This window comes from Galeopterus variegatus, unplaced genomic scaffold (genome assembly GCF_000696425.1).
Source record: "Galeopterus variegatus unplaced genomic scaffold, G_variegatus-3.0.2 Scaffold5582, whole genome shotgun sequence".
NCBI classification, from domain to species: Eukaryota; Metazoa; Chordata; class Mammalia; order Dermoptera; family Cynocephalidae; genus Galeopterus; species Galeopterus variegatus.
The window spans coordinates 10,137-33,598 of NW_007731693.1; the positions used below are offsets into that span (position 1 = coordinate 10,137).

General features: G+C 37.0%; 1 protein-coding gene across 1 annotated transcript in view; it reads right to left on the reverse strand.

Annotated features, from left to right (window-relative positions):
* Positions 1-8,157: 8,157 nt before the first annotated feature.
* The window catches only part of RAB8B (RAB8B, member RAS oncogene family), a 32,785-nt gene continuing 17,480 nt past the window's right edge, over positions 8,158-23,462 (reverse strand). Inside the window, exons 3-8 of the mRNA XM_008589671.1 lie at positions 22,670-22,730; positions 18,226-18,303; positions 16,981-17,070; positions 15,680-15,745; positions 13,092-13,142; positions 8,158-11,867 (exon numbers count right to left, since the gene is read on the reverse strand). Of these exons, the coding sequence (XP_008587893.1) occupies positions 11,775-11,867; positions 13,092-13,142; positions 15,680-15,745; positions 16,981-17,070; positions 18,226-18,303; positions 22,670-22,730 (439 nt within the window). The 3' untranslated portion in view covers positions 8,158-11,774. The remainder of the gene's footprint in view (positions 11,868-13,091; positions 13,143-15,679; positions 15,746-16,980; positions 17,071-18,225; positions 18,304-22,669; positions 22,731-23,462) is intronic.

A 23,462-nucleotide genomic window follows, 5' to 3' on the forward strand; every position in this document is an offset into this window, starting at 1 on the left:
AATTTTAAAAGTGGAACTTAGAAACTTCTATTCTATATTAATTTGACAATTTCTAAGAGGTTTAAAAATTAAAGCCAGAAAGTTAAGTTTCCTGATCATTCCCACATCTAGGATTAATTTTTCTCCATGTTGAAAGAGAATACTAATAATACTTACCTTACGGGTTATTTTGAGGACTGCCTGGCACAGGCAAATGTACCCATTTTTAAATGTCCATCATGAATAAAGCTCTTGGAAATCTGCACTGAAAAGACAAAAATTGGTAGACAAAAGTTGGGACCTGACTGAAGATGTTTTCCAGGTCACCTCTGAAAATAGGCCTTCAAATAATACAACTACAGCTATTTAATTCTTAGGGGAAAATGTTGCTTTTGACCATTTAAAACAGTTATATATATTTTCCATTTGCTCTACAGAATACTTCTTCAGATACCAGTGACTGCTATTTTAGATTGTCTTATCCAGGACCTATCAAAACTCAGTGGGAAACAATTCAGAGTGATAGGAGGATTCACCATTAGCTAGATTCTTATAGTTCTGTCCTGAATCAAAGTTATCAAATGCAGTGCCATGGGCCGGCCCGGTGGCACACTGCTGCAGTGCGCCGCTTGGGAGCGCAGCGGTGCTCCCGCCGAGGGTTCGGATCCCACATACAGACCGGTTCCCGCTCACTGGCTGAGCGAGGTGCGGGTGCGACACTGAGGGTTGTGATCCCGTTGCCGGTCCTGGTCCGGTACGGGCATGACACTGAGGCTTGCGATCCATTGCCGGACACGAAAAAAGACAAAAAAAAAAAAACAAAAAAAAAACTGATTGCTGAATTTTATTAGACATTTTCTTTTAACACCTATAATGTAGTGATAAGACCTTTCTCTTACTTTATCAGTATAATGTTGAGCTTCTAAGTAAGTGGGGAATAAAACCTTCTTAGGCATGTCATATTAATTGTTCAATAAAGTACTTGAGTTAGTTGCTAATATTTTATTTTAAAATTTTCAAGTTTAAATGGTCTGTTATTTTGTATGTGTGTTAGTTCATTTTTTTGCATATAACAAAATACATGGAAACTAGGTGATTTACCAAGAAAACAAAATTTATTGCTTACAGTTTCTGAGGCTGGGAAGTCCAAAGTTCATTTGGTGGTGGTAACAGTGACCCAAGTGTCTTACATTGCAAGATGGTGGAAGCAGAAAGAGCAAAGTGAGAAAGACAGACTCTTCTTTTAATGCCCTCAAAACTACGTGCCTTCACAGAAGCATAATGTATCTTTGGTGTAAATTAAGAAATTTACAAGAAATGGCCATGTACATTTATCCTGCATATTTTATAAAACTGTTTCGTTATCATTGTTCACTATTCCGAACATATCCATGCTTTACTCTGACTGAGTTCAGGACTAAAAAATGTTTTGTTTCTCCTGACAAATTTATATGCTCAGACTGAGAGCTAACTCATTCAGGCTTTTCCTTGACTCCCAGAAAGTTTGGAGCTAAATTTAACACTCATTTATAACAACTATTCTTCTGAGCTTTAAAAAAAATTATAATTACTGCCATAACTTCAGAATTATTCTTTTACCTCTATTTTAATTTGATTACCCCTGTTTAACCAAGATCTGTGTGTCTTGGTTAAAGCTGCCTCAAACACATTGGAAGTAGGCAAGGTAATGAGTAATAAGTAAAATAATCTATAACAACATCCTTACCCCACCCCCAACATGCAGAACTACCAGTTGGGGTAATTTGCATTCATGGTATCTTGACCATATTTCAGTTCAATTTTAGTCTTCAAGTCCAGTTAAAATATGGGAAGGCAAAGCAAAATGTAATGAGTTTGACACTCCATCTATGAAGACATCTTTATCTGATGTCTGTTGGAGCAGAAGAGAGGAAAGCAACTAGAAAACTGTCAAAATCACCAGTAAAATAGTCATCTTCAGCATTCATGTTTAAGCTTTCTCTGAATAATAACAGCATCTTACATTTATATAATACATTCATTGCTGTTTAAAAATTACTTTTATACTGATTTCAGCAATCCTGTTTACAAGTGAGGAATTTGAGGCTAACCTGAAAATACCAAGTACTAAGTGGTGTTGGGAGTTAAATCCTTAAAAGGTGATGGGGGTGGGAGTCAGGCATCCACTATGGATATGGCTATTGACTGCTGAGAATTCCTCCAAACTTGGTATATACTAATGAGTGAACTTGAGCTTTGTTTGTGTTCTGATAGTTCTGATAGATTTATATTTATGCAACCATTTATTCATTCATTCACAATATATGGTGAATGCCTACTAAGTATTAGGTACGATGATAGGCATTGGAAATATATCAATGAAATAGATGTGTTCCTGTCTCCATGGAGCTTACAGACTAGTGGGGAATCCAGACAGGCAAGTATAGGGTGTTAGGAGAATATACAGGAAGGGAGAAGGACACCCAATTCATATTTGTGAGATTTTGCTAAAGAAGATAACAGCCACCCGTTCTCATCTTAGGAGTTAGCAAAGCTAGGAATAGGAATAAGGGGAGGGGGAAAGTCCTCAAAGTGAAAGAAAACAGGGCACTTCTGAGGGACAGAGATGGATGGCCTGGGTGTGTGAGGAAAGGGACAAAGGATAAGACTGGAAAGGCCAGCAGGAACCAGATCACAAAGGACATTATAAGCAGTTTTATGTATTTTAGAGTTTACTTAAAGTCATGGGATTTAACCAGGGGAGTGACATGATCAGATCTGCTTTGTAAAAATATGGAAAATAGGATTCCAAATAGGGGGTCCTTGGCATAATACAGGCATAAGATGACAGTGGCTGGAATCAGGGAATAACAGGAGTCTGAATAAACAGACTAATTTAAGAAATTTAGGGGCCGGCCCGTGGCTCACTCGGGAGAGTGCGGTGCTGATAACACCAAGGCCGCGGGTTCGTATCCCATATAGGGATGGCCGGTTGGCTCACTGGGTGAGCGTGGTGCTGACAACACCAAGTCAAGGGTTAAGATCCCCTTACCGGACATCTTTTAAAAAAAAAAAAAAAAAGAAAGAAATTTAGGAATTGTGCAAACAGAGTCTGGTGACTAATGAGCTTCATGGAGTGAGAGAGAGGAAGTCAAGATGATGGCTTCTAGATGTTTCTGGCTTAAGTGGTGGCTGTCGAGTCATGAGGAGGAGAGAGGATGGGAAAGTAGACATGATAGTGAAAACATTTAGATGCCCTGAGATTGAGATGCTTGTAGGATCCCTGATGGAAGTGTTTAGTAGGCAACTGGATGTACAAGATTAGAAGAGACCTGGACTGAAAATCCAGAATTGAGACTCTTCAGAACACCTGAAGCCTTAAGAGTACAGTAGCATCACCTAGACAGTCCGTAAAGTAAGAGCAGGGCCTGTACCAGAGCACTAACACTGAAGGTACGAAGAGAAGAGGAATCTCAAAGGAAACTGAAAAGGAGCAGCCAGAGGGTAACAAGAAAACCGGGAGAATGATGTCATGGAAGCCAAGAGGAAAAAATGTGTCAGAAAGAAGGGCTGTTGAGAGGTTAAATAAGGCACTCGTGAAATACTAGTGAAATATCTCCACTGGATTTAGCCATAAGGAGGTCATTACTGACACTAACCAACGTAGGGGTAAAAGCCATTCCAAAAAGTGTTTTTGAATGAATGTGTGGTGAGAAAACAAAGAAAGGAGAAATTTGCCTTTGGAAGAAAGAGGACAGGATACCAGCTGGAGGAGGATACAGGATCCTGGGTTTCATCCTAATAACCCACCTAGTTTCCTTGGTAACAAGTGATGTAGTTTTAATCCTGCTGGGCAGGATGAGGAAGGTCTACAGTAGTAGGACAGAGTGAAGGTACTGGCCCTATAGGAGTCAACCCAAGTACCCAGGTCTTACAAGGCCACTGGTTTTGTTGATGGTATATTACGAGAGTCCAGCTTGTAAATAATACTCACTACTGAATTTTTTTAAAGGCAATATAAGAGTAAGAAACTATAAGAGAGGAAAAAAAAGGAGGGAAAAATTGGTCATAAGAAGTCTGATAAACGATTACTTAAGTACCTAGTTTCTTTATACTAAGTATCCATGGTCATAATGCCAAGAAGTTGATTTACTTTGTATTCCAAATTTATAAACCATAAAAGAAAATTTATTTAAACATCAGAGAGACAAATTACAATGATGATAGAATATCAAATGATCTGTATGAGAAAAATTACCAGTGTTTCATAGAATTTTAGAGCTGGGAAAGGACTTGGGGATCATCTAATATAGTTTTTAAAAAAGAAAAGGAAAAAAGCAAACAGATAATGAAACAAGCCTTAAAAATGCCCCATTAGTTTGCAGCAGAACCAGCCTGGAATCTGAAGATCTTAATTTCTAGTTCAGGTCTCCTTTTACTAGATCCAGATGCCTCAACTGAAGCCTGGGATGTTTTTGATAATTTATTGACTACTGTAGCTACCTATGTGAAAGATTTGTTTTCCCTGCAATTTCAGTGCAATATTTACTCATAAGGAACAAAAACTTAGCTCATAGATATTCAGCAGTTGTTATTCTTAACCACAGCAATTCCTATTTTTCTTTCATGTCATTATTCAGCCACTTTTACCTTAGAAAGGTAAATATATATATTTATTCATTTTAATTTACATTATAATTTATTTATTTGCTATAGAGCATTGTCACATATCCCTGGAATTAATATTGGAAAAACCTAAATCTTGATAATAGGAAACATGAAGGGGGAGAGAGGGTTTACCCAATTTATCACCACCTAAACAACATTCTGGGTGATTTATCTTATTAAAAGGAAATTCTTCTATAATTAAAGATTAAAATAGTATAAGATATTTAACAGATTAAAATAATATAGGTGTTTAACAAAGATTAAAATAGTGTAAGGTAAAGACCAGATAATGAGAATTCTCTTTTTATTACTGCACTTACTAAGGCATTCATAGATTACTTCAAATCTTTCTTTAAGTTAAAAAGTAAATGGAGAACCAAACTCCTAAATTACACTTAATTTTCTTCAAAGGCATGTTAATTTTGATGACTACTGAAGTTCACTGATTCTTTCAACATTTTTTTAAAACATCTGTGTGGCAGGTTCCTTACTGGGTATTGCGGGCATGAAAACTACAGACATGGTCCCCACCATTCAGGAGCTTGAAGTCCACCTCGTAGGGAAGGAACCAGTGCGGTGAGTGATATTTTAGGCATACGCAGGAGGTTCCTAACCAGGGATGGGTTGTGGCTGAAATCTTCCCAGAGAAACCCTTACTGAGTCTTGAAAGGTAAGTGGTAGTTAGCCAGATGAAGAGGTAGGAAGTCAGCAGAGGGAGCGACAGAAGCAAAAACTGAAATAAAATGAAGAAACGTGATGTGTTTGGGAACTGCAGTTACTAGTGAGGTTCAAAGGAAGGCTGAGTTAAGGCATGACAAACTTTAAGGCTGGGGAGAAAGATGGGATGACAAAGGAGTTCGTTTGCTGGGCAAAAGGGTTGAGATTTTATTCAAGATTATAAAGTACCATCGAAGCATTACATCTGACAGTGACAGGGTAAGATTCTAGTTTTAAAAGTCTGTCAAACTGGGAAAAATCTGTGAAAACTGGACTGGAGGAAAATAAGATTAGAGACTGGGAGACTGGATAGAAGGGGTTGCAGTAATCTAAGCAAAAGAATAGGAGGCCTTAGCAAAGACAGTGGCAGTAACGATGGGTAAGGGGATAGATTAGGAGATGGAGGAAGGATCTGTAAGACTTGCAGGCTGGCTGACTGGGGATCTAGATAGATGATGATGCTATTTATTATGATGGAGAAAACAGGGGAAAGAACAGGTTTCCCCTCCTGGGATTGGGGTTTGCTAGGGAGGGGGAAAAATAGAGTTGAGTTCCAGTTTCAGGCATGTTGTGTTTGATGTACCTGTAGTAGATTCAAGGGGAGACGACCAGTAGGCAGACCAACTTTGAAGACTGGCCCTCTGCAGAGTTTGGGGCTAGAGACACACACCTGAAAGCTGTATTTCCTATTGCTGCTGTTCCAAATTACCCCAAATTTAGTGGCTTAAAGCAGCACAAATTTATTCTCTTATAGTTCTGGAGGTCATAAGTACAAAATGAGTCTTACTGGGCTAAAATCAAGGCATTGGGCGGGCTGGTTCCTTCTGGAGGCTTTAGTGGAAAATCCCTTTCCTCACCTTTTCCAGATCCTAGGGGCTGCCCACATTTCTTGGTTCATGGTCCTGCGTATATTGCCTTTTCTCCCTCTGCTTCCATCAGCATATCATTTTCTCCTGACTCTTCCTGTGTCCCTCCCATAATAAGGACCCTTGGAATTACATGGGGCGTACCTGGATCATCCAGGATAATCTCCCATCTCATGATACTTAATCACACCTGCAAAGTCCCTTTTGCCATATAAAGTAATATTCACAGGTTCCATGGATTAGGACATGAACATCCTTGGGGGTGAAGACATTATTCAGCCTTACCACAGAAGTTATGAGCATTTAAAGAGCCATGAAAAAGGATGAAATTATTCAGGAAAAGTGGGAATCAGGAGAAAATTGTCACAGAAGCCAAGGGAGGAGAACATTTCTGGGAAGGAAAGATACACTGGTCAAATACTGCCAAGAAGTTATTAGCCAAGGTAAGGACTGAAACCTGCCCACCACTTTTAGCAACTGGGCTTGTTGTAAGCACAATGTCAGTGAAGTGGTGGGTGTGGAAGCCAAACAGGAGGTTAAGAAATAAATGGAAAATAAAAAGTGAATGACGATAGTAACTACAGGCAATATAACTATAAAAAACTTAACCATAACAGGAAGAAGAGGAAAAAGAGCAGTAGGTGAAAGAGAGACATGAGACAATGGGTGGGGAAGGTTAAAGATGCTGAGGGGAAAGCAATAAGACAGGATAAGAGTTTGAAGGCCTAAGAGAAAGAGCTGTAAGTTCCCTGAAAAGCAGGATAGGAGTGGGAGGATGAGTCCAGAGAAGAGCCCAAAGTAGGAAGAATGTCTCTGCCGCCATGAGGAAGGAGGTGAGGATGAAGGTAGACAGACTATAGATTAGGGAGGGAGAGGATGCTAAAGTGGTTTGAGACAGATGCTTTTCTCTGGGAGATGGGAGGTGAAAGATCTGTACTACCAAGAATGAGAGGAAAGAGGTAGGAAGCTTGAGAAGAATAGTGAAAGTATGAAATGGTTGTGGGATGAATGGGAAAGGCTGAGACTGGGAATATGCACAAGTGAAGTGGCAGAATATCGACAAGGCTGGTGCCATCAAATTGTGTTATTTCCAAGTGAAAACCAAACTACCGAAATTAAATGTGCAAGAACTAAGAAAGAAGGATGATCAATTGAAGGCTACAGGTTCTACAACAGAAAAACCTCAATGTATTCTGAACATTCTAAGTATGAGCAGGGGATCTGGCCATTTTTCCAAGTTTTTAAGCAACTCTAGATCAGATATAAAGTTGGCTAAAACATCTCAAGTCTACCATAGTTTGAATCATACACTTAGATTTGTAGAAACATTTTTTAAATGTAAAATCCATTTCAGAAAGTCATGAGTATTTTCATTATGTAGTTTTTATTTTAGACGAACATTATTATAAAAAAAAGTTCACCTGGAATAAAATCCATTTAAAAAAAACACACACACAGCAAGAGTATCAGTACATAGTTAATGAGTTGGCTTAAACAAGGTTAACCACATGACATCCACTTTATCTTCAGGAGCTTTTCACATTAAGCCATTAGAGCAAAAATAAAATGTTTAAACACACACAGTAGGATAATTCTATGGAAAAACTAGATATTTTCCTCTAGAGGCATGATTTTAGTCAAACAGTTTATGGAATTTTGTATTAAAAGAACTGCAGTATCAGCTGCAAACAAGATAAAACTCATCTCTAAGGCCATAGGAATGAACTTTAATAATTAAATTCACATTTAAAAAAAAAGGTAAGAAAATGTAATACGTTCTTTTAAATCTTGGCCACAAGAAATACAATTTCATATGGCACACACATTTCAAAAAGTAAAATAAAATCTGAATATATCCTTAAAATAATTGTTTGTAAATTTTTATTTCTGTACATTTCAGTCACTCAGATTTTTTCATAATGAACATGACACCTATTAATTTTTAGTCTTAAAAAAAAGACTGATTCTACTGTGAAACTGTGCTAGGATTTGACATTTTATTAGTATGTTCTGTTCCTCTAGGTCCCTCTGCGTTAAGGGATTTCATTTCTAGTTATTCCTTCCCACCCCTCATCTACTTTTGGATGTAATTAGGAAAAAGGAATGTCTTTTCTGTTTTAAAAAAAAAAAATCTACAAAACCTGATTGCAGAAATGAGCGCGTAAAATTTGAGACAAGTAAACTAATATCAGAAAACGTGGGTTTTAAAGTTTTAAGCTTAGAAGCTTATCTTTAAAGATTAAGAACTAAATTTACAAAGGAATCTAAGTCATGAACTTGAAAAGAATGTCTGCTTAAAAGTATCACTTACTGATTACAAGAAAAACTTTATAAATCTTAATATAGACTCAGCATTCAGAACCTGTAAAATGGAGTTAGAATCTTTTAGAAATTTCTGCAAAAATGTATCTATATTGCACAACTAAATTTATTAATGGAAACAGGGAGATAATACTTTTTTTATGCTATTGAATATAACATATATCTTCTATTCTAAACTAAGATACCTCCTACCTTTCCCAAAGATGCCTTCAGTTCAAAGCAAAACATATAATCTAAATTTTGTTGAATGCTTAAAGGCTGGCTCACTGTTTTTCTACCAGGTATTAGAATACTAGTTAGCTAAATGAGGTATAATTAAAAAATAGTTCTTCAAAGTAAAGAGTATAGTCTTCTGAAAAGTTATAACAAAGACTGCACAAAATGTTCATGTAAATAGTAAGAAACCCTGCAGCATCTACTAATGGATGCACAGGTAGATTATTTTATCATAATCTGTCTGAAGTAAAATATAGCTAAAATAAGTTCCCAGTGAAACATTTTAAAGTCAAGTGATTTACATGCTACTTACTTACATTTTCATTGTCTGATGCCCCTCAGACTCTATTTGAAAAGGTCTAGTCTAATCATTGTCAAAAATTAGCCCATTGATAATAAAGTGCAGCCACTGAACCACTAATACTGCTGCAAAAATCTTCATGTACCTTATCCATAAGACCACAAAAATGTTCACAAAAAACTAGATTTCTTGTTTCAGCAGGGAACAGACAATTATTTGTCACTAAACTCATCTACAAATAGAAAAAATAATGCACTGTATGTACATTATTAAGCAAAGTGGAATATTTATTGGGTCATTTTACCATGCAGAAAGTGAATTTTCCTATGGTCTTAGCTCAAATTATGTACAATTTAGCAAAGCTAAATGTAAGAAAATAGCAAGGACAATTTATATCTATATAACAGAGCATATGCTCCCAATTTGCTGCTACTTCAAAGAGCACTTTTAGACTCATCTAATTTTTACAGGCTCTTTCAAAGGGAAGTTCATGGAGACTAGTTATTAACCCATATAAGACAAAAGAAGAGAGAAGAAATATAACACAAGCAAAACATTCTGTTAAGGAAAAAACGAAAAACAAAAGCTAACCACAGAATATGTCAGTTTTGGTTTGCGGACAACCCCTGAGATATAAACCAAAGTGTTAAGACACCAAATAGAGGTAAATTATTAAGAGAATTACATTCATACATGGTGTCATAGCACTTGCCTTTTAGACAGTACTTTGTTACCATCCAGAAAGCTTAACTGCTTGGATTTTCTTTTTAGAAAATGAGTGAATACAAGATGTTTCTAAGAAATTATTTTTTCTTTTCCAATATTTGTCTAATTTGAAGATGGTAAACTTATAATCAATTTTCAGTCATGAAGGTACTGATTATACTGGGACAGTAACAGGTAATTTTAAGCCTATATGTAATGACAAAAAAAAAAAAATCAAGGAGGCTGAAATTTGTCAATGATAAGTTTAGTGTATTCATCAAAAATAGCTCTGGTATATTTGCAGCTACTGAATTGTTCATAAGTTTTCAAACAAGTAGTAAAGGTTGACTGGTTCAAGCATTCCTATTATATATCTTAATTTGAAGCAAATTAAGTGATAACAAGCAATCCATTTTTACTTCCATATCTTGTCCTTAACTATCAAGCATGATAGCCTTTGTGAAGCCAAATAGGCATAATGGGAAAAATAATTATTAACAGAATTCATTTCCCTAGTCATCTCTTATCCCCTTCTGTGTTATGATACTGAAGGCTAAATAACAGCAATGACATAATAATCTGAATTTGGCACATAAATTAACACTAAATACTTTTTTTCTTATATGATGGTTTTATCTACAAAAGGTATAGCAGTACCAGTGTTCGGTAAGAAAGGCAACTAAACTTTTGGTTGGCTTTGGCCCAAATGACTGGACCAAGTTCCACAGCAATGAACCTAAACAGATGGAACGGGATTCTACACATTCAACAATAGCTGTTTTAAAACTGAAACTTTGATCATATACTCTCTAATGAAAAGGCGAGACTTTCATCCTAGAGGATGCACTAGGTCTAATTACTTTTATTTAAAAAAAAATCCGCCCCCCCCAAATAAAAACAGAACCAAAAATCATTATTTTCACCATTACCAAGAGCTATCTCTATTAAATTTATATCAACAAGTTAACCTCTCTCCCTCTAGGTAAGCTTTCTGCAAACTAAAATGTAACTTTTGTTAACTCTTGCAGACAGGGATTATGATAGGAATTCGATATTACAAATAACCAGCAAGCTAAGGGGTAAACCTAAGAAAATATATATTACATATTCTGATGTTAGATGCTGAAATAAAACCTTAAATGATACATCTCTCTGCCTATGTAAAATTTTACCTCAAGAGGTTCACAGACAGAAACAGACAACAATGTTTGAATAACTGAGTCATTACCGTAAGTCAAACATGAGAAGGAATAGCAAATACAAACCCCAGGAAAAGTGAGATTATGGTGATTTCCAAATTCAGTTTCTATAGATTAGGCATAGGTAATCAATTTAAAAAGTGATTCATTCAGCTACTCAGACCCTGGCAAAATGGTCAGGAATGAAGCAAAGCTCTTAATCTGAGGAAATGAAGAAATGAAGAAATTGTGGCCTCTGATGAATTGATGGGCATTTTAATGAATTTTTAAAATAAATTTTATCGGAATTTAAGATTCTTATTTAAGAAATCACAAATCAAAGCCCTTAAATTAAAACTACTAATGCAATAACATTTGGCTGTATGAACCAGACCAAATTTCCTTTTAGTATGTTAACCTCTGCTTTAAATGTTCTGCTCTCTTTTAAACATCCCCAAATGTACACATTTGTCTAGAACTTCATGACACAACAGTGTGCAAATATGATTCTAAGATTGTGCTATAATAGGGAAAGGCTAACACTGATGTGCAAAGTGAAAAAGAAAGATAGCAGCTTCTGCAACAGGCAATAAAATAAAGAAAAAAACAAGTTAGGTCCTGCATGTGTCTCCACTTCATTGCTTCCATGTTTGAAAAAAGGAGCCTATTCTTTTGCTAGGTCATGAGGCTGGAATCCACTTGACATTCTGTGTCGAGAGGTCTAAGTTCAGTGGTGCTCTCAGCAGCAGCCGGGCCGTGTGATTCTGAGGCTGGGTGACCTGTGCTTTCAGAGAAGCAGGAAAGGGCCCTGGAGGTGTGCTGCAGTCTCTCAGAAAGAGTTCATCAAAGTAGAGAACAACGGAAGAAACTGGTCTTCTTTGATCGATTTTCTGTTATTTTCACTGGTCCGCCTGCCCCTGCTGAATTGCTGTCATTCTAAAAAATAGAAGATAAAGTTACTAAGGAAATGAAAGTTTCATGGTTTAACCCCAATAACCTAGAAAATAAAAATAACAAACCAGACCATATGAAATGTGTATTGTAGTAAAATGTTTATTCATTAGAGTATTTTATTAAAAAGGAAATTAGTTAAGCTCCAATGTTATCTTTTTCTTTGGAAACAGTGAATTAAAACCAGAAAAATGTCCTTAGATAGCACTTTTGATGTTAATAATACATTAGATAGAAAGCTCCTATTTCTAGTTCAAAGAAATTATAACCAATGGAGTATAAAGTTTCAAGGGTAATGATGGAAACAGTGTTAAGATACAGATATAGACAATCCTGTCAGAGGTAAGCAGAGTTGGTAATATAAGGTATACGATTATATTCAGGACTTGGGTTAAAACAAACATTCAAGGCTGTCCTAATGGTTCATCATACTTTAGCAACTTCAAGATCATAATTATATAGATACAAATATCTGTCACATGAAGACTGAACTATATAATTTCATGGCAAAAATGTAATTTGTACCATTATTATTTTCATTATTCTGATAAAAATTCAACTAAAGACGACTTAAAGAGTCAGCTGAAAAAACTGAAACAGCTGCAGTTCAGAATAAGAACCCTAAAGAAAGAGAAATAAAAATAAAAATTCAACCAGATGAATATCTAAGTCAGGAAAAAAATGAATTTAATGTGTGCAGTGGATTGAATTATGTCCCCACAAAACTCACAGAAGCTTGAATTGTGTCCCCCAAGTTTTATGTATTAGAAACTTGGTCATCACTGTGACTGTTAAGAGTGTGGGAAATCCTAATATGTAACTGAAAGCTGGAGCCTTGAAGCTGTGATTAGATTGTAGGACCAAACTGTAGTGAATGGATTAAAACTGGTGGTCAGGGGCGTGGTTCTGAGGGCTATAAAAGAGAGAGGAGAGTCTGTCTTTCTCTCTGCTCTCTCTGCTTCCACCATCTTGCAATGTGAGACTCCTGGGTCACTACTGCCAGCACTAGATGGACTTTGGACTTCCGAGACTCAGAAACTGTAAGCAATAAATTTTGTTCTTTATAAATTACTCACTTCCGTGTATTTTGTTATAAGCAACAGAAATGGACTAATACAATGTGATACATTATAATCAAGCCTATGCTTTTTATCAAATGACAACTTAAAAAGCAGCATAATGGAAATAAAAATGATAAGCAATACAAACCATTTTTCTGTTGAGTTTTGTCATTATATCTCGTGCAAGTGTAAAAAATGCCTAAAAGTAAAACAAAAATTTTCATTATTATATATTCATAATATATTTAAAAACAGAAATATAGAATTTTTCATTATTTCCTCATAAATATATTACTTTAAAGTTTTTAATTGAGAAAAGACCATAATTGTAATCATAGTATGCACATGAATGTTGTATGCTCTTTTTTAATTATTCCATAAACGTTTTCCAGTGTTATCAAACTGTTATTCATTCATCAAATATTTTCTTCATATAATATCTGGCACAAGTTCCTAATATGACATGTGCAGAATTATGAGTAGCTTCCTCAGTACACCAAGAACAAGACGGAGCCTCTAAGCCACCCCCGCATCCCCGGAGTGGGGCACAGTGCCTGGTCTGGTGTAGGAGATGCTGAATATCTGTTGAATGAATGAATGAATGATTATGTATCACCCTATGCTCTAAAATCTGTCTTTACAAAAACCCCTACCTTTTATTTCTGACATCCTCTTTCAAATTACTTTTACTCTTATACCTAAATATGTATAATTTTCTGTGTCTTAATACTGCAAAATCCCCACAATTCCTGGAGTTCAGCTAAATTCCCCACCATGGAAATCAGTTCAAATGTTAGCAGGACAAATCAGCTTAATCTCAGTAATATTTTATTTGTCCTGTCTCCTGACCCAAACAAAACATTTTTTAAACCCATCATTACTTTACTTTGTTTCTACAGAACCAAGAACTCTTAAACCTTCTTCAGTTGACTCCATACTAAACTCACTGTTATGTCAGCCTCTTTGTTCCCAACCACTCCTGACCCTCAAAAACTATTCTGGAAAAGGATGCTTTCCAATCCAGTTAAATAGAAACAATATGAAAACTACCTATTATTACTCATTGTCAGTGTCTCACTGTCACACTGGTCTCTGATGAGTCTAAGTTTCTAAATAAGTCCATCCAGTTTTCATGAGGGTAACCATACTAATTTAAAGCTCTGGGAAAATTGCTAACTTCTGTGGAACACCTGGCTAGAATAAGCAGCTCAGGAAACTCCCAGCTTTATATTTCCATAACTCAATGCTCTCTCTAAGCCAAAGCTGTGATTAGGGTGCACATACTAACAGAGACTAAGCCTGCTCCCTTAAGCCAAGGGTATGGACTTCACTCCTTGGAAGCAATCCCATGTGGGTCATCTTAGTGAGCAAGCTTTTCTCCCATCTCCATCAAGCTGACTTAAGAGGCTCCCCTTTTCTGATGGAGAAATATCCTTTAGTGGAGAGCAGAAGGAAGCATTTTTCTTCTTATCTATGCTTTTGTAAATAAATCAGTAAAGACTTCCTGTTTTCTAACACCCACTAGTCAACCTGAAAAAATGAGTGTTAGTTATTTAAAACAAAAAAAAAGTTCTAGGGGCCAGCCCATGGCTCACTTGGGAGAGTGTGGTGCTGATAACACCAAGGCCACGGGTTCGGATCCCTGTATAGGGATGGCCAGTTAGCTCACTTGTGAGAGCGTGGTGCTGACAACACCAAGTCAAGGGTTAAGATCCCCTTACTGGTCATCATTTTTAAAAAAAAGGAAAAAAAAAAAGTTCTGGTTAGTGTCAACTGGCCAATAAGTTCATTTAAGTCTCACTTTTTAGCCATTATATTATGATGAACAGCCTAAGAAATCAAATGTTTAAGAGACCATCAGTATTGAGTGAATTACATTAACACATATTACATGTATTATTTTAATGATCAGTTTAAAAAAAGTTTTTGAAAAAAAAAATACCATCAACAATTTTGCCCTTGGTGAAGAAAACCTATTCTTAGAAGACCTTAGATGATTTGGTTTTCTTTAACAGCTAACTTAATGAAAATTTATTAAAGCTACTCTCTGGTAAGCACACTTTATTTCTATTAAATGCCATTGTGTTACAATGTATCATGCTTAATCTACTTCAAATGTATACACTAAGGGAATCTGTTCAATAAACTAAGAGTTTAATTCTCTCTTGAGAGAGTACAGACATGAATGTAATTTAACTCTTCTGCTACAAGCTACCATAGGATGACATGAATAATGACAAATGAGCAGAGGACACTGCTTGGTCTGCTAGTCCAGGATTCCAGCTTCCCAAATAAAGGGCAAACTGAACTTTAAACTGAACTACTATAGTTGATTTTTTTTTTTTTTTAAAGACGACCGGTAAGGGGATCTTAACCCTTGACTTGGTGTTGTCAGCACCACGCTCTCCTGAGTGAGCTAACCAGCCATCCCTATATGGGATCCGAACCCGTGGCCTTGGTGTTATCAGCACCACACTCTCCCGAGTGAGCCACGGGCCAGGCCACTATAGTGGATCTTAATTGAGCAATCTATTATAACCCATATGGAGGGTGGATGCTAGAAATTCAACAACCAGTATCCACATGAAAGTGAGAAGCTTGAAAGTGCATGAAATGGAGGTGGGTCAACACAAGGCATGCACTAGATCAGAAGATACCAAGGCTTTGAGAGTTGCTTGAAAACAGGCACCTAAGCACTGGGGCCACTACATAAGTCTCCAAATGTTTCCTTCTTACCTCTTCTACATTTGTACTGGATTTTGCACTTGTCTCCAAGAATTTAATCCCATAGTCAATTGCTAACTGAAAAACAAACAGAAACATTTAAATTTAGGGAAAGTTGCTTGAACATATAAAGCATTTATATATTTTTAGGTTTTTGAAATTCCCAAAGGCAGGTCAGAACTCTTGTTCTTCTCAAATTTCTTTGCTTTCTTTTATTGCATTTGGAATGTAATAATTTAACTTAATCATCTTAAGGAAAATGGTATAACTTCCATTTAAAACACAATTTAAGTACTTCTCTTTTTTCCATTGTATTTTTGGTTCTCTTATATACTTACAAGAAAAACTATCAGATAGATTCTCACCCGTGCCATTACCTTGGGATTCATTTGCCCCTTTTATGTCCTTCAAAAGTACAATTCTTCAACAGTTACTATTCTGACTTTTAATTATTTTTTAAATAAATTTGTCCGTAATGGAACAAAAGCCTAAATACTGAAGTATTCATTGCTTTGATTTTTGTTGATTGAGACAAATTGTGAACTAGTCCATACTTCCATCTACTCCCCAAAAGTTCCCAGTTCATTTACAACACTAACATTAAGTGAATGTTTTTAAGGGAAAAAAGTTTGAAGTCAGATTGAAAAATAAAATGCATTTTGTATGTAGCACTAAAAACAAGGCTAAAGCAAAATTCCAAGACTTAAAAAGTGAAGACTCGAAGTTCAATTTAGAAAATGCCATATTAGTAAATATGTACATAAAATAAGCTCTTTCGCTTCACAGGACACAAAACAGAGACATGCCTACACATGACCTATAAATTACGTCCACAGCTGGATCAGTTACAGGGAGTTTATCCATAACGACCTAAATCTAATGTGTAGTAAAACAGTCTTAGAAAAGACAACGAATTGTAAAATGATTACTGTTGAAACTTCACCTATCCTATTACTTTGTCCCAAAGAGAATGAATTACTTTAACTTCAAAACTGGGTATTTTCACACAGATCTGTGCAAAATAGCCTGAATTCTAAACTGCAAGACTCTTAAAAAGGACCAATTTGTATCACTCAGAAAACATTAGCAAATTCTTTAGGAATGAGTCATGACCACACAGTATATGGAGTTGGATCACGAATACTAATTCACACCATTCAAGTATGGCTTACATCTCTTTGTTGTTGATACGCAATTTTAAAGAATTAAAACATAGATATTTTAAAAACTTAAATCAATAATAAAATAATACCAAGAAAATAAAGGCTTAACGTGAGTAGATTCCAATCTTTATCCATTTAGTTCAAATTTACCTTCTCCCCTCTTTCTTTTGACACTTGTCTTTTGTCATTCATATCACATTTGTTACCCAGGATCATTCTTTCAACATCTGAAGAGGCATGCTGCAGGGAGAAAACAGTATGCTATAAAAACAGCCTGAGAAAAATCAGTTATTCAATAGACAAATCCCAACCTTTCAGAAACACATCCATGCATTTAATAATAAGACAACACAAGTCCTGATTCAGAGAAAAAGTTTAAAGATGGGAGGAGGAGAAAAGCTACAGCCTAAGAGCCTTCACAGAGCCTGTGCAAACCATTTTCCCAAGGGCTCACAATCATTCTTGTGTCTTTTTTTTTTTTTTTTTGCACATGAATAAGCAGAAATAAAACTTATGATTATCTAATGACAAAACTTCCAAATATTTGTTTCAAAGGAGGAAAAGAACTTAGTACTGAGTGACCAAGTGAAGAAGGTATTTTATTTATTTAAAAAATAAATTCATGTGGGTTAATATAAATGTGTATAAAATTATTTCAGAGTCAGACTTCTTTCCTTTTTTTTTTTTTTTTTTTTTGTCTTTTGCGTGACCGATGAGGGGATCGCAACCCTTGGTGTGGTGTTGCCCACACCGTGCTCAGCCAGTGAGTGCACCAGCCATTCCTATATAGGATCCAAACCCGCGGCGGGAGGGTCGCTGCGCTCCCAGCGCTGCACTCTCCCGAGTGCACCACGGCTCGGCCCCAGACTTCTTTCTTAAATGTCAAAGACATTAAAACAATCTTAATAGCAATTATTCCAGAATTGAACCAAATTTCAAATATCTCAGATGGAGAAAATGTTAGAAGGGCAAAATGTTAGATGGGCAAAAAGTTGCTGGAGTAAAGATATATTTATGCCAGTCAAACAGCATGGTGGAATAGCTAGAACATGGGAAGCAGATGATTTAATTCTGGCTCTACTTTTTAAAGGCTGTATGAGCACAGGCAAGTTATTTCTTTCTGGCCTCAGTTTCCTAGTGTGTAAAATGGGGTCTTGGATTAAATTGTTTCCAAGATCCGGCCAGAGTTTCAATTCTGTAAAAATTCTCCTCTCTCCAACCCCCTCAGTAGTCAGACTGGCAGCACTAGAGATCTAGCCCTTTACGGAACTCCTCAGCCCAGCCTGCCCAAGCCCTACTTCTTAGTAGCTCCAATGCCTCTGAGAAAGTCAGAAGGGGTCTTTTACAAGCACCCAGCAGGACTTCTTGCAGGTATCGTTCTCTTTCCATACATACCTCCTCAATATTTCTTATCCAATTTTTTATATTGTCAAAAGATTTTTCATTTGTGATGTCATAGACCAGCATAATTCCCTGTAAGAGGTAAAAAAAAAAAAAAAAGATCTTTATTTAGTACTTTATATAAAGTTATAGTATATAATGTCAATGTACTCCTTCCCTCCAGAAACCTTTTTTTTTTTTTTTTGTCTTTTTTGTCTTCTTTTTTTCCGTGTCCAGCAACGGATCGCAACCCTCAGTGTTGCCCCCGCACTGGACCGGGGACCGGCAATGGGATCGCAACCCTCGGTGTTGCTCCCGCGCCTCGCCCAGCCAGCGAGCGGGAACCGGTCTGTATGTGGGATCCGAACCCTCGGGCGGGAGCACCGCCGCACTTCCCAAGTGGCGCACTGCAGCAGTGCGCCACCGGGCCGGCCCCTCCAGAAACCTTTTATTTGTTCTTTCTTTGTCTTGAAAAGGGAGTTCATAATAAATTTGAAAAGTACAGAGAAGTAAAAATAAATAAGTTCTTTCATGGTTTCACCACCTAAAGAAATAAAAACCTCTGTTAACATTTTTATTGTTAACCTCTAATGAATTAGTGATTGCAGTAAAGGTGATACACCCTTTCTACCTGACTACACTTGATAACAATCAGTACCAACTGGAGCTGAAAATGTTTAAGTTAAAACAGAGATAACATTGAGAGTAAGCAGTAATCACTTCCATTGTGAACTTGTTTATTCCAAGTAGAAACTGTCTTGCTTTTTACTCTTCTACTAAGATTGAGACCACACTACTTTAAAATTATTTCTTTTTATATAGTCTGATCAAAATGTTGCTATTTATCTAAGTAAATAACAGACACTTAAAATATAATGAATCTGTTATACTGGTTAAATGAAAAGCATAGTCATATTTTTAAAGACCCATATCTGGTATTTCTAGAAGGTTTATTTTTACCTTGCAAATGTTTCAACTAGCATCTGAATGCTAACTATTCCAAAATCAATTTCTTTGGTCCACACTCCTGTACTAAGTGCTACAACCACTCACTTGTCCATCCATTCAACAAATATTTAGTGAGCACATAGTAATGTGCCTGATACTAGGTTTTATCAGCAGTGAACAAGATAGACAAGGTCCCTTCCTCTTGTGGATGGCTAGCAAAGAAAACAATGAACCAATAATTATACAATGAGTTATGATTTTGACAATTGCTATGAAGAAGCCCGGGGAGCTCTGAGCACATACGCTAGTGATGTCATCTAATCTAGTTGAGAGGCTGGAGTGATCAGGGAAGGCTTCCCTAAGAAAATGATATTAAAGCCAAGGCCTGAAGACTGAGTACACTTAAAGTGGGCAAAGGGGTTGGGGCTGGGGTGAAGAGGGGAAGTCCACGGTGCATGGGAAATAGTAGAAACATTATAAATATCTTGCAGACATTGAAGGTCCAGAGCCCACTGGACTGAGTGAAAGTCAGCTGGGCAAGAATACACAGATCTAATGGGAAAAGGGCACGAGATGAGGCAGAAGACGTGGCAGGGGACAGATATGCCTTAGAGACAGACCACTGTCTGGACATCGGCTGCTAGATATCCCTTGCAGTCACTGCAATGAACCAATAATTATACAAAAATTACTTAATTTACAACTAAGTAAAACATGAGATTGGCTTTGTCCCCCCTGAATCCTCTATTCCTCCTTGTACTATCATTTTGGTGAAGGGCAATACAGCCCATCCAGCAGCCCAAGCAAGCACATGGGAGTCATCTCTCCACCCATAGCCAATCAGTCACTAAGTCCTGTAGACCCAATGACCTCAAAATTACCAGAATCTGATCCCTCCCGACACACATGACCTCAATCAGATTCTCATCAATTAGCCTTTACTTGGATTACTGTTAAAATCTTTAATTGAACTTCCTGCTTTCATTCTTAACCTCCTCTAATCCATTTTGCATAAGGGCACCTGAGTTATCACTTCATTGCTCAAAATCCTTCAGGGTCTCTTCATTACGCTCACAATTAAATTAAAATTCTTTAGCTTGGCAGGCAAAGTCCTTCAGGTCTGGACTTCAACGTTATAAGTAAATATAAATCATATAAAACATATATATGTGGGTACTTCAAAAAATTTATGAAAAAATAAAATTGAAAGATAATATGAATCTTCCCATGAAGTTTTAGAAGTAACTTTGTACACACACAAAGTAATCCAGGAAACTCTACATTAACAGAAGTTATTTCTCAGGGTGATGGAAGTTTGGATGGTTTCTTGGGATTTTCAAAGTTTTCTATACTACCTGTATCCTTTTGCAAGTGGAAAAATATATATTATTGTTTAAATAAAAACAATGTTCTCCTCTATCCTCCCTCGTCCCAGCCTCAAATGCAAATGCTTCACTTTGGCTACATGGTATAAAGAAGATTTTACAATTCTCTCAACTTTTTCTTAAAAAAACTCAAAGTAGAGAACTGTATACTTAAAAATGGTTAAAATGGTAAATTTTAAGTTAAATCCACAATTTAAAAAAGTGGATTCTGAATAATTCCCAATTCAAAGTGTTTAGCTGTCTAAAATTAACCAAATAACTGTCATAGCTCTACTATCCTTTGGGCTGTATGAAAACCTTCATCATTTACATGCCTTCGGCATGAAATCTTGACTGGATGAACAGTCTTGATCATTTATATACCATGTCCATCACGGCCTTTCACTTCACTTGGTTAGCATAGAAAGTGTGAACACCGTGTTGTATTAAGAACATAGGCTCTGGTACATTTCAAGATAGCCAGAAAAGAGGATCTTGAATGTTACAAGCACAAAGAAATGATAAATGTTTAGGTGATAGATATGCTAACTATTCTGATTAGATAATTATAACAATCCTCAAATATAAATTAAATAACACATGTCAATGACCTCTTTCCTCATACCATAAACTAGAGCTGGACATCCCAGTGAAACATGTACTCCACATTCTCAGTGTTTCTGCCCACTCTCTAGTGAAAATGAGTGTGCAAACAGCACCAACACATCACTCCTAGAATGCAAAAAACTGGTCAAGAAAGGCCTGTGTGTCTAAGATCCCACTTCAGAATTACCTGTAAATTACGCCAAGTCATCCCTGCTAAGATTTTCTTTTTACCCCTAAAATTGTTCATGGGGGAAACAAACAAACAAATGTCTTTCTGGCACACACAAGTCCCTTCCTTTTGATTCCAATCTGAGCAAAATAGAGAGCAGGTGGCAACTGTCTTTATTAAAATGATGACCCTTTACAATCTTAAAAGTATTACAGTAGGAATGTGGAGAACACATACATATAAAATGGTTAGTGATATGCTACAGCTTTAAAAAGGAATCCCCAATCTTTTTGTGGGGATAAGTTACTGATACTCAAATAATGGAGGGTGAGTGGCAGTGGAGGAGGAGGGGAGGGCAGCATGATAATGAGGGATCTGTGGGTTCAGATCACATCTTCCTGGAGGCAAGGGGACAGCGATCACCCCTGCGGCTCTGTACCCTAGCACCACTCCCAGAAGTCCAACAGTCTTTTAAGCAATGAGCTGGGGATGATGGAGGCTGGTTCTCCACAATCTACCAGGTTGGGCTTCATGATTTCAATGGCTCAACCTTCCAAGACTCTCTGAGCATACTGGGTTTCATCATAATTCAAGGCTCTGACTTGTGGTTAGCTTAGGCCTAAAAGCAAGATGTAAAGCCCTGGTCTGGGCCTGATGTTCCATACATAGTTCAGCATAGCTCTGCTTCTAAGCTGCCAAATTCACCACTGTACTCCCAGCACCACATAGGTTCTGCCCAGAGCCAAAAAGGGATACAAATGCATTGAACAGATGAAGCACCTTAAGATGGAAAAGAACCAAATGATGAACTGATAATAATAAGGATAAGGCCAGGATGTAGCAAAGAAGTACTCGGTAGTCAAGATTCACCAGATTCTAAGCCTCAAAGAGTCAGAGATCATTTGGCTACTTCCTGGCCAGCTGGCAGAATGCTGGTCAAGCAGACCCCAGAGAGATGAGCCAGGAGCAGTGAATGTTGTGGAGGTGGTGAGAGATAAGGCATGCTGGTGGCACGGATGAATGACGAGAGGGTGAGAGAAAGAAATACTTAGTCACAGGGCATGTGGTTTGCTAAGACTGCCAAAAAGCATTAATAAAAGGAAAAATAAAAATATATAATCACCTCAGAATATGTGGAGGAGCTCTAGAGCATCTACAAGCTAATCACCTGATTATTATGAAAACCAATGGCAAAGTATACAGTTACTAAACATAAACCAAACCAAAAAACGCTTTGAATGTCTGTTTCCACATCAAAAAATTTATTTTTCTCCATTGTACCAGACTCCGGCTTGAATCCCATAATCTTGGCAAATAAATATTCATGTTTTACTTCCACCTGAAGAATTACAAAACCCTAAAATACACTCACCATGGCTCCTCTATAGTATGCCGTCGTGATTGTTCGGAATCTTTCCTGACCCGCTGTGTCCCTAAAATGTGAAACAAAGAGGGGGTGGTTTTAAAAGTCATCACCAGCATCACTGAAGAGAGACCACAAGTGGTAGGAGATATAATTCTGGTCCGCTCACAGTGCAGTGGGCACAAGGGAAAGGGGAACGAGACACAAAGGAACCCACTGTGCATCTGTGAGCTGGAGGTGGTGGTGGCCACAGGAGCTTGGCAGGAGCTCACAATGACTTAGATGAAAAACTTGGACCTTGATGATAAAAGCAGCAACAAGAAAACACAGGCCCTGCTAGGAACTGGCATGTTATATCAGTTGAACACATGTGGGAGGGAACAGGAAATAGTTCTAAATTCTTAGACTCTCAGAGGTAGTTACAATCCTTTTCATAAGTGCTTAATAATTAAGGCATTCTACTTTCTTGACTGAATGTCTGATTCCTGTACAAAGTAAGCAGTTGAGCTGGACTTACTACCGTGTATGTTCTGCTCAGCATAGTACAATAGAATGGCTCTCCTCAAGAACTTTTTCAGCTATGGAGCCCATGATTTCACAGGAGCCAGGAGTTCAATGCATGTCAATACTTGACAATGTTTTCAAAGCCTTTTAACAATGAACCACGCCTCAAATTACATAAACTTTCATATATTCTTGCTTTTTAGCTGATGGCACAGCAGTAAAATACATTCTGAAAAATACAAATTTCTAATTACATTTATAGAAGCAATCCTAAAAAGGAAGTCAAACTTCTTCGATA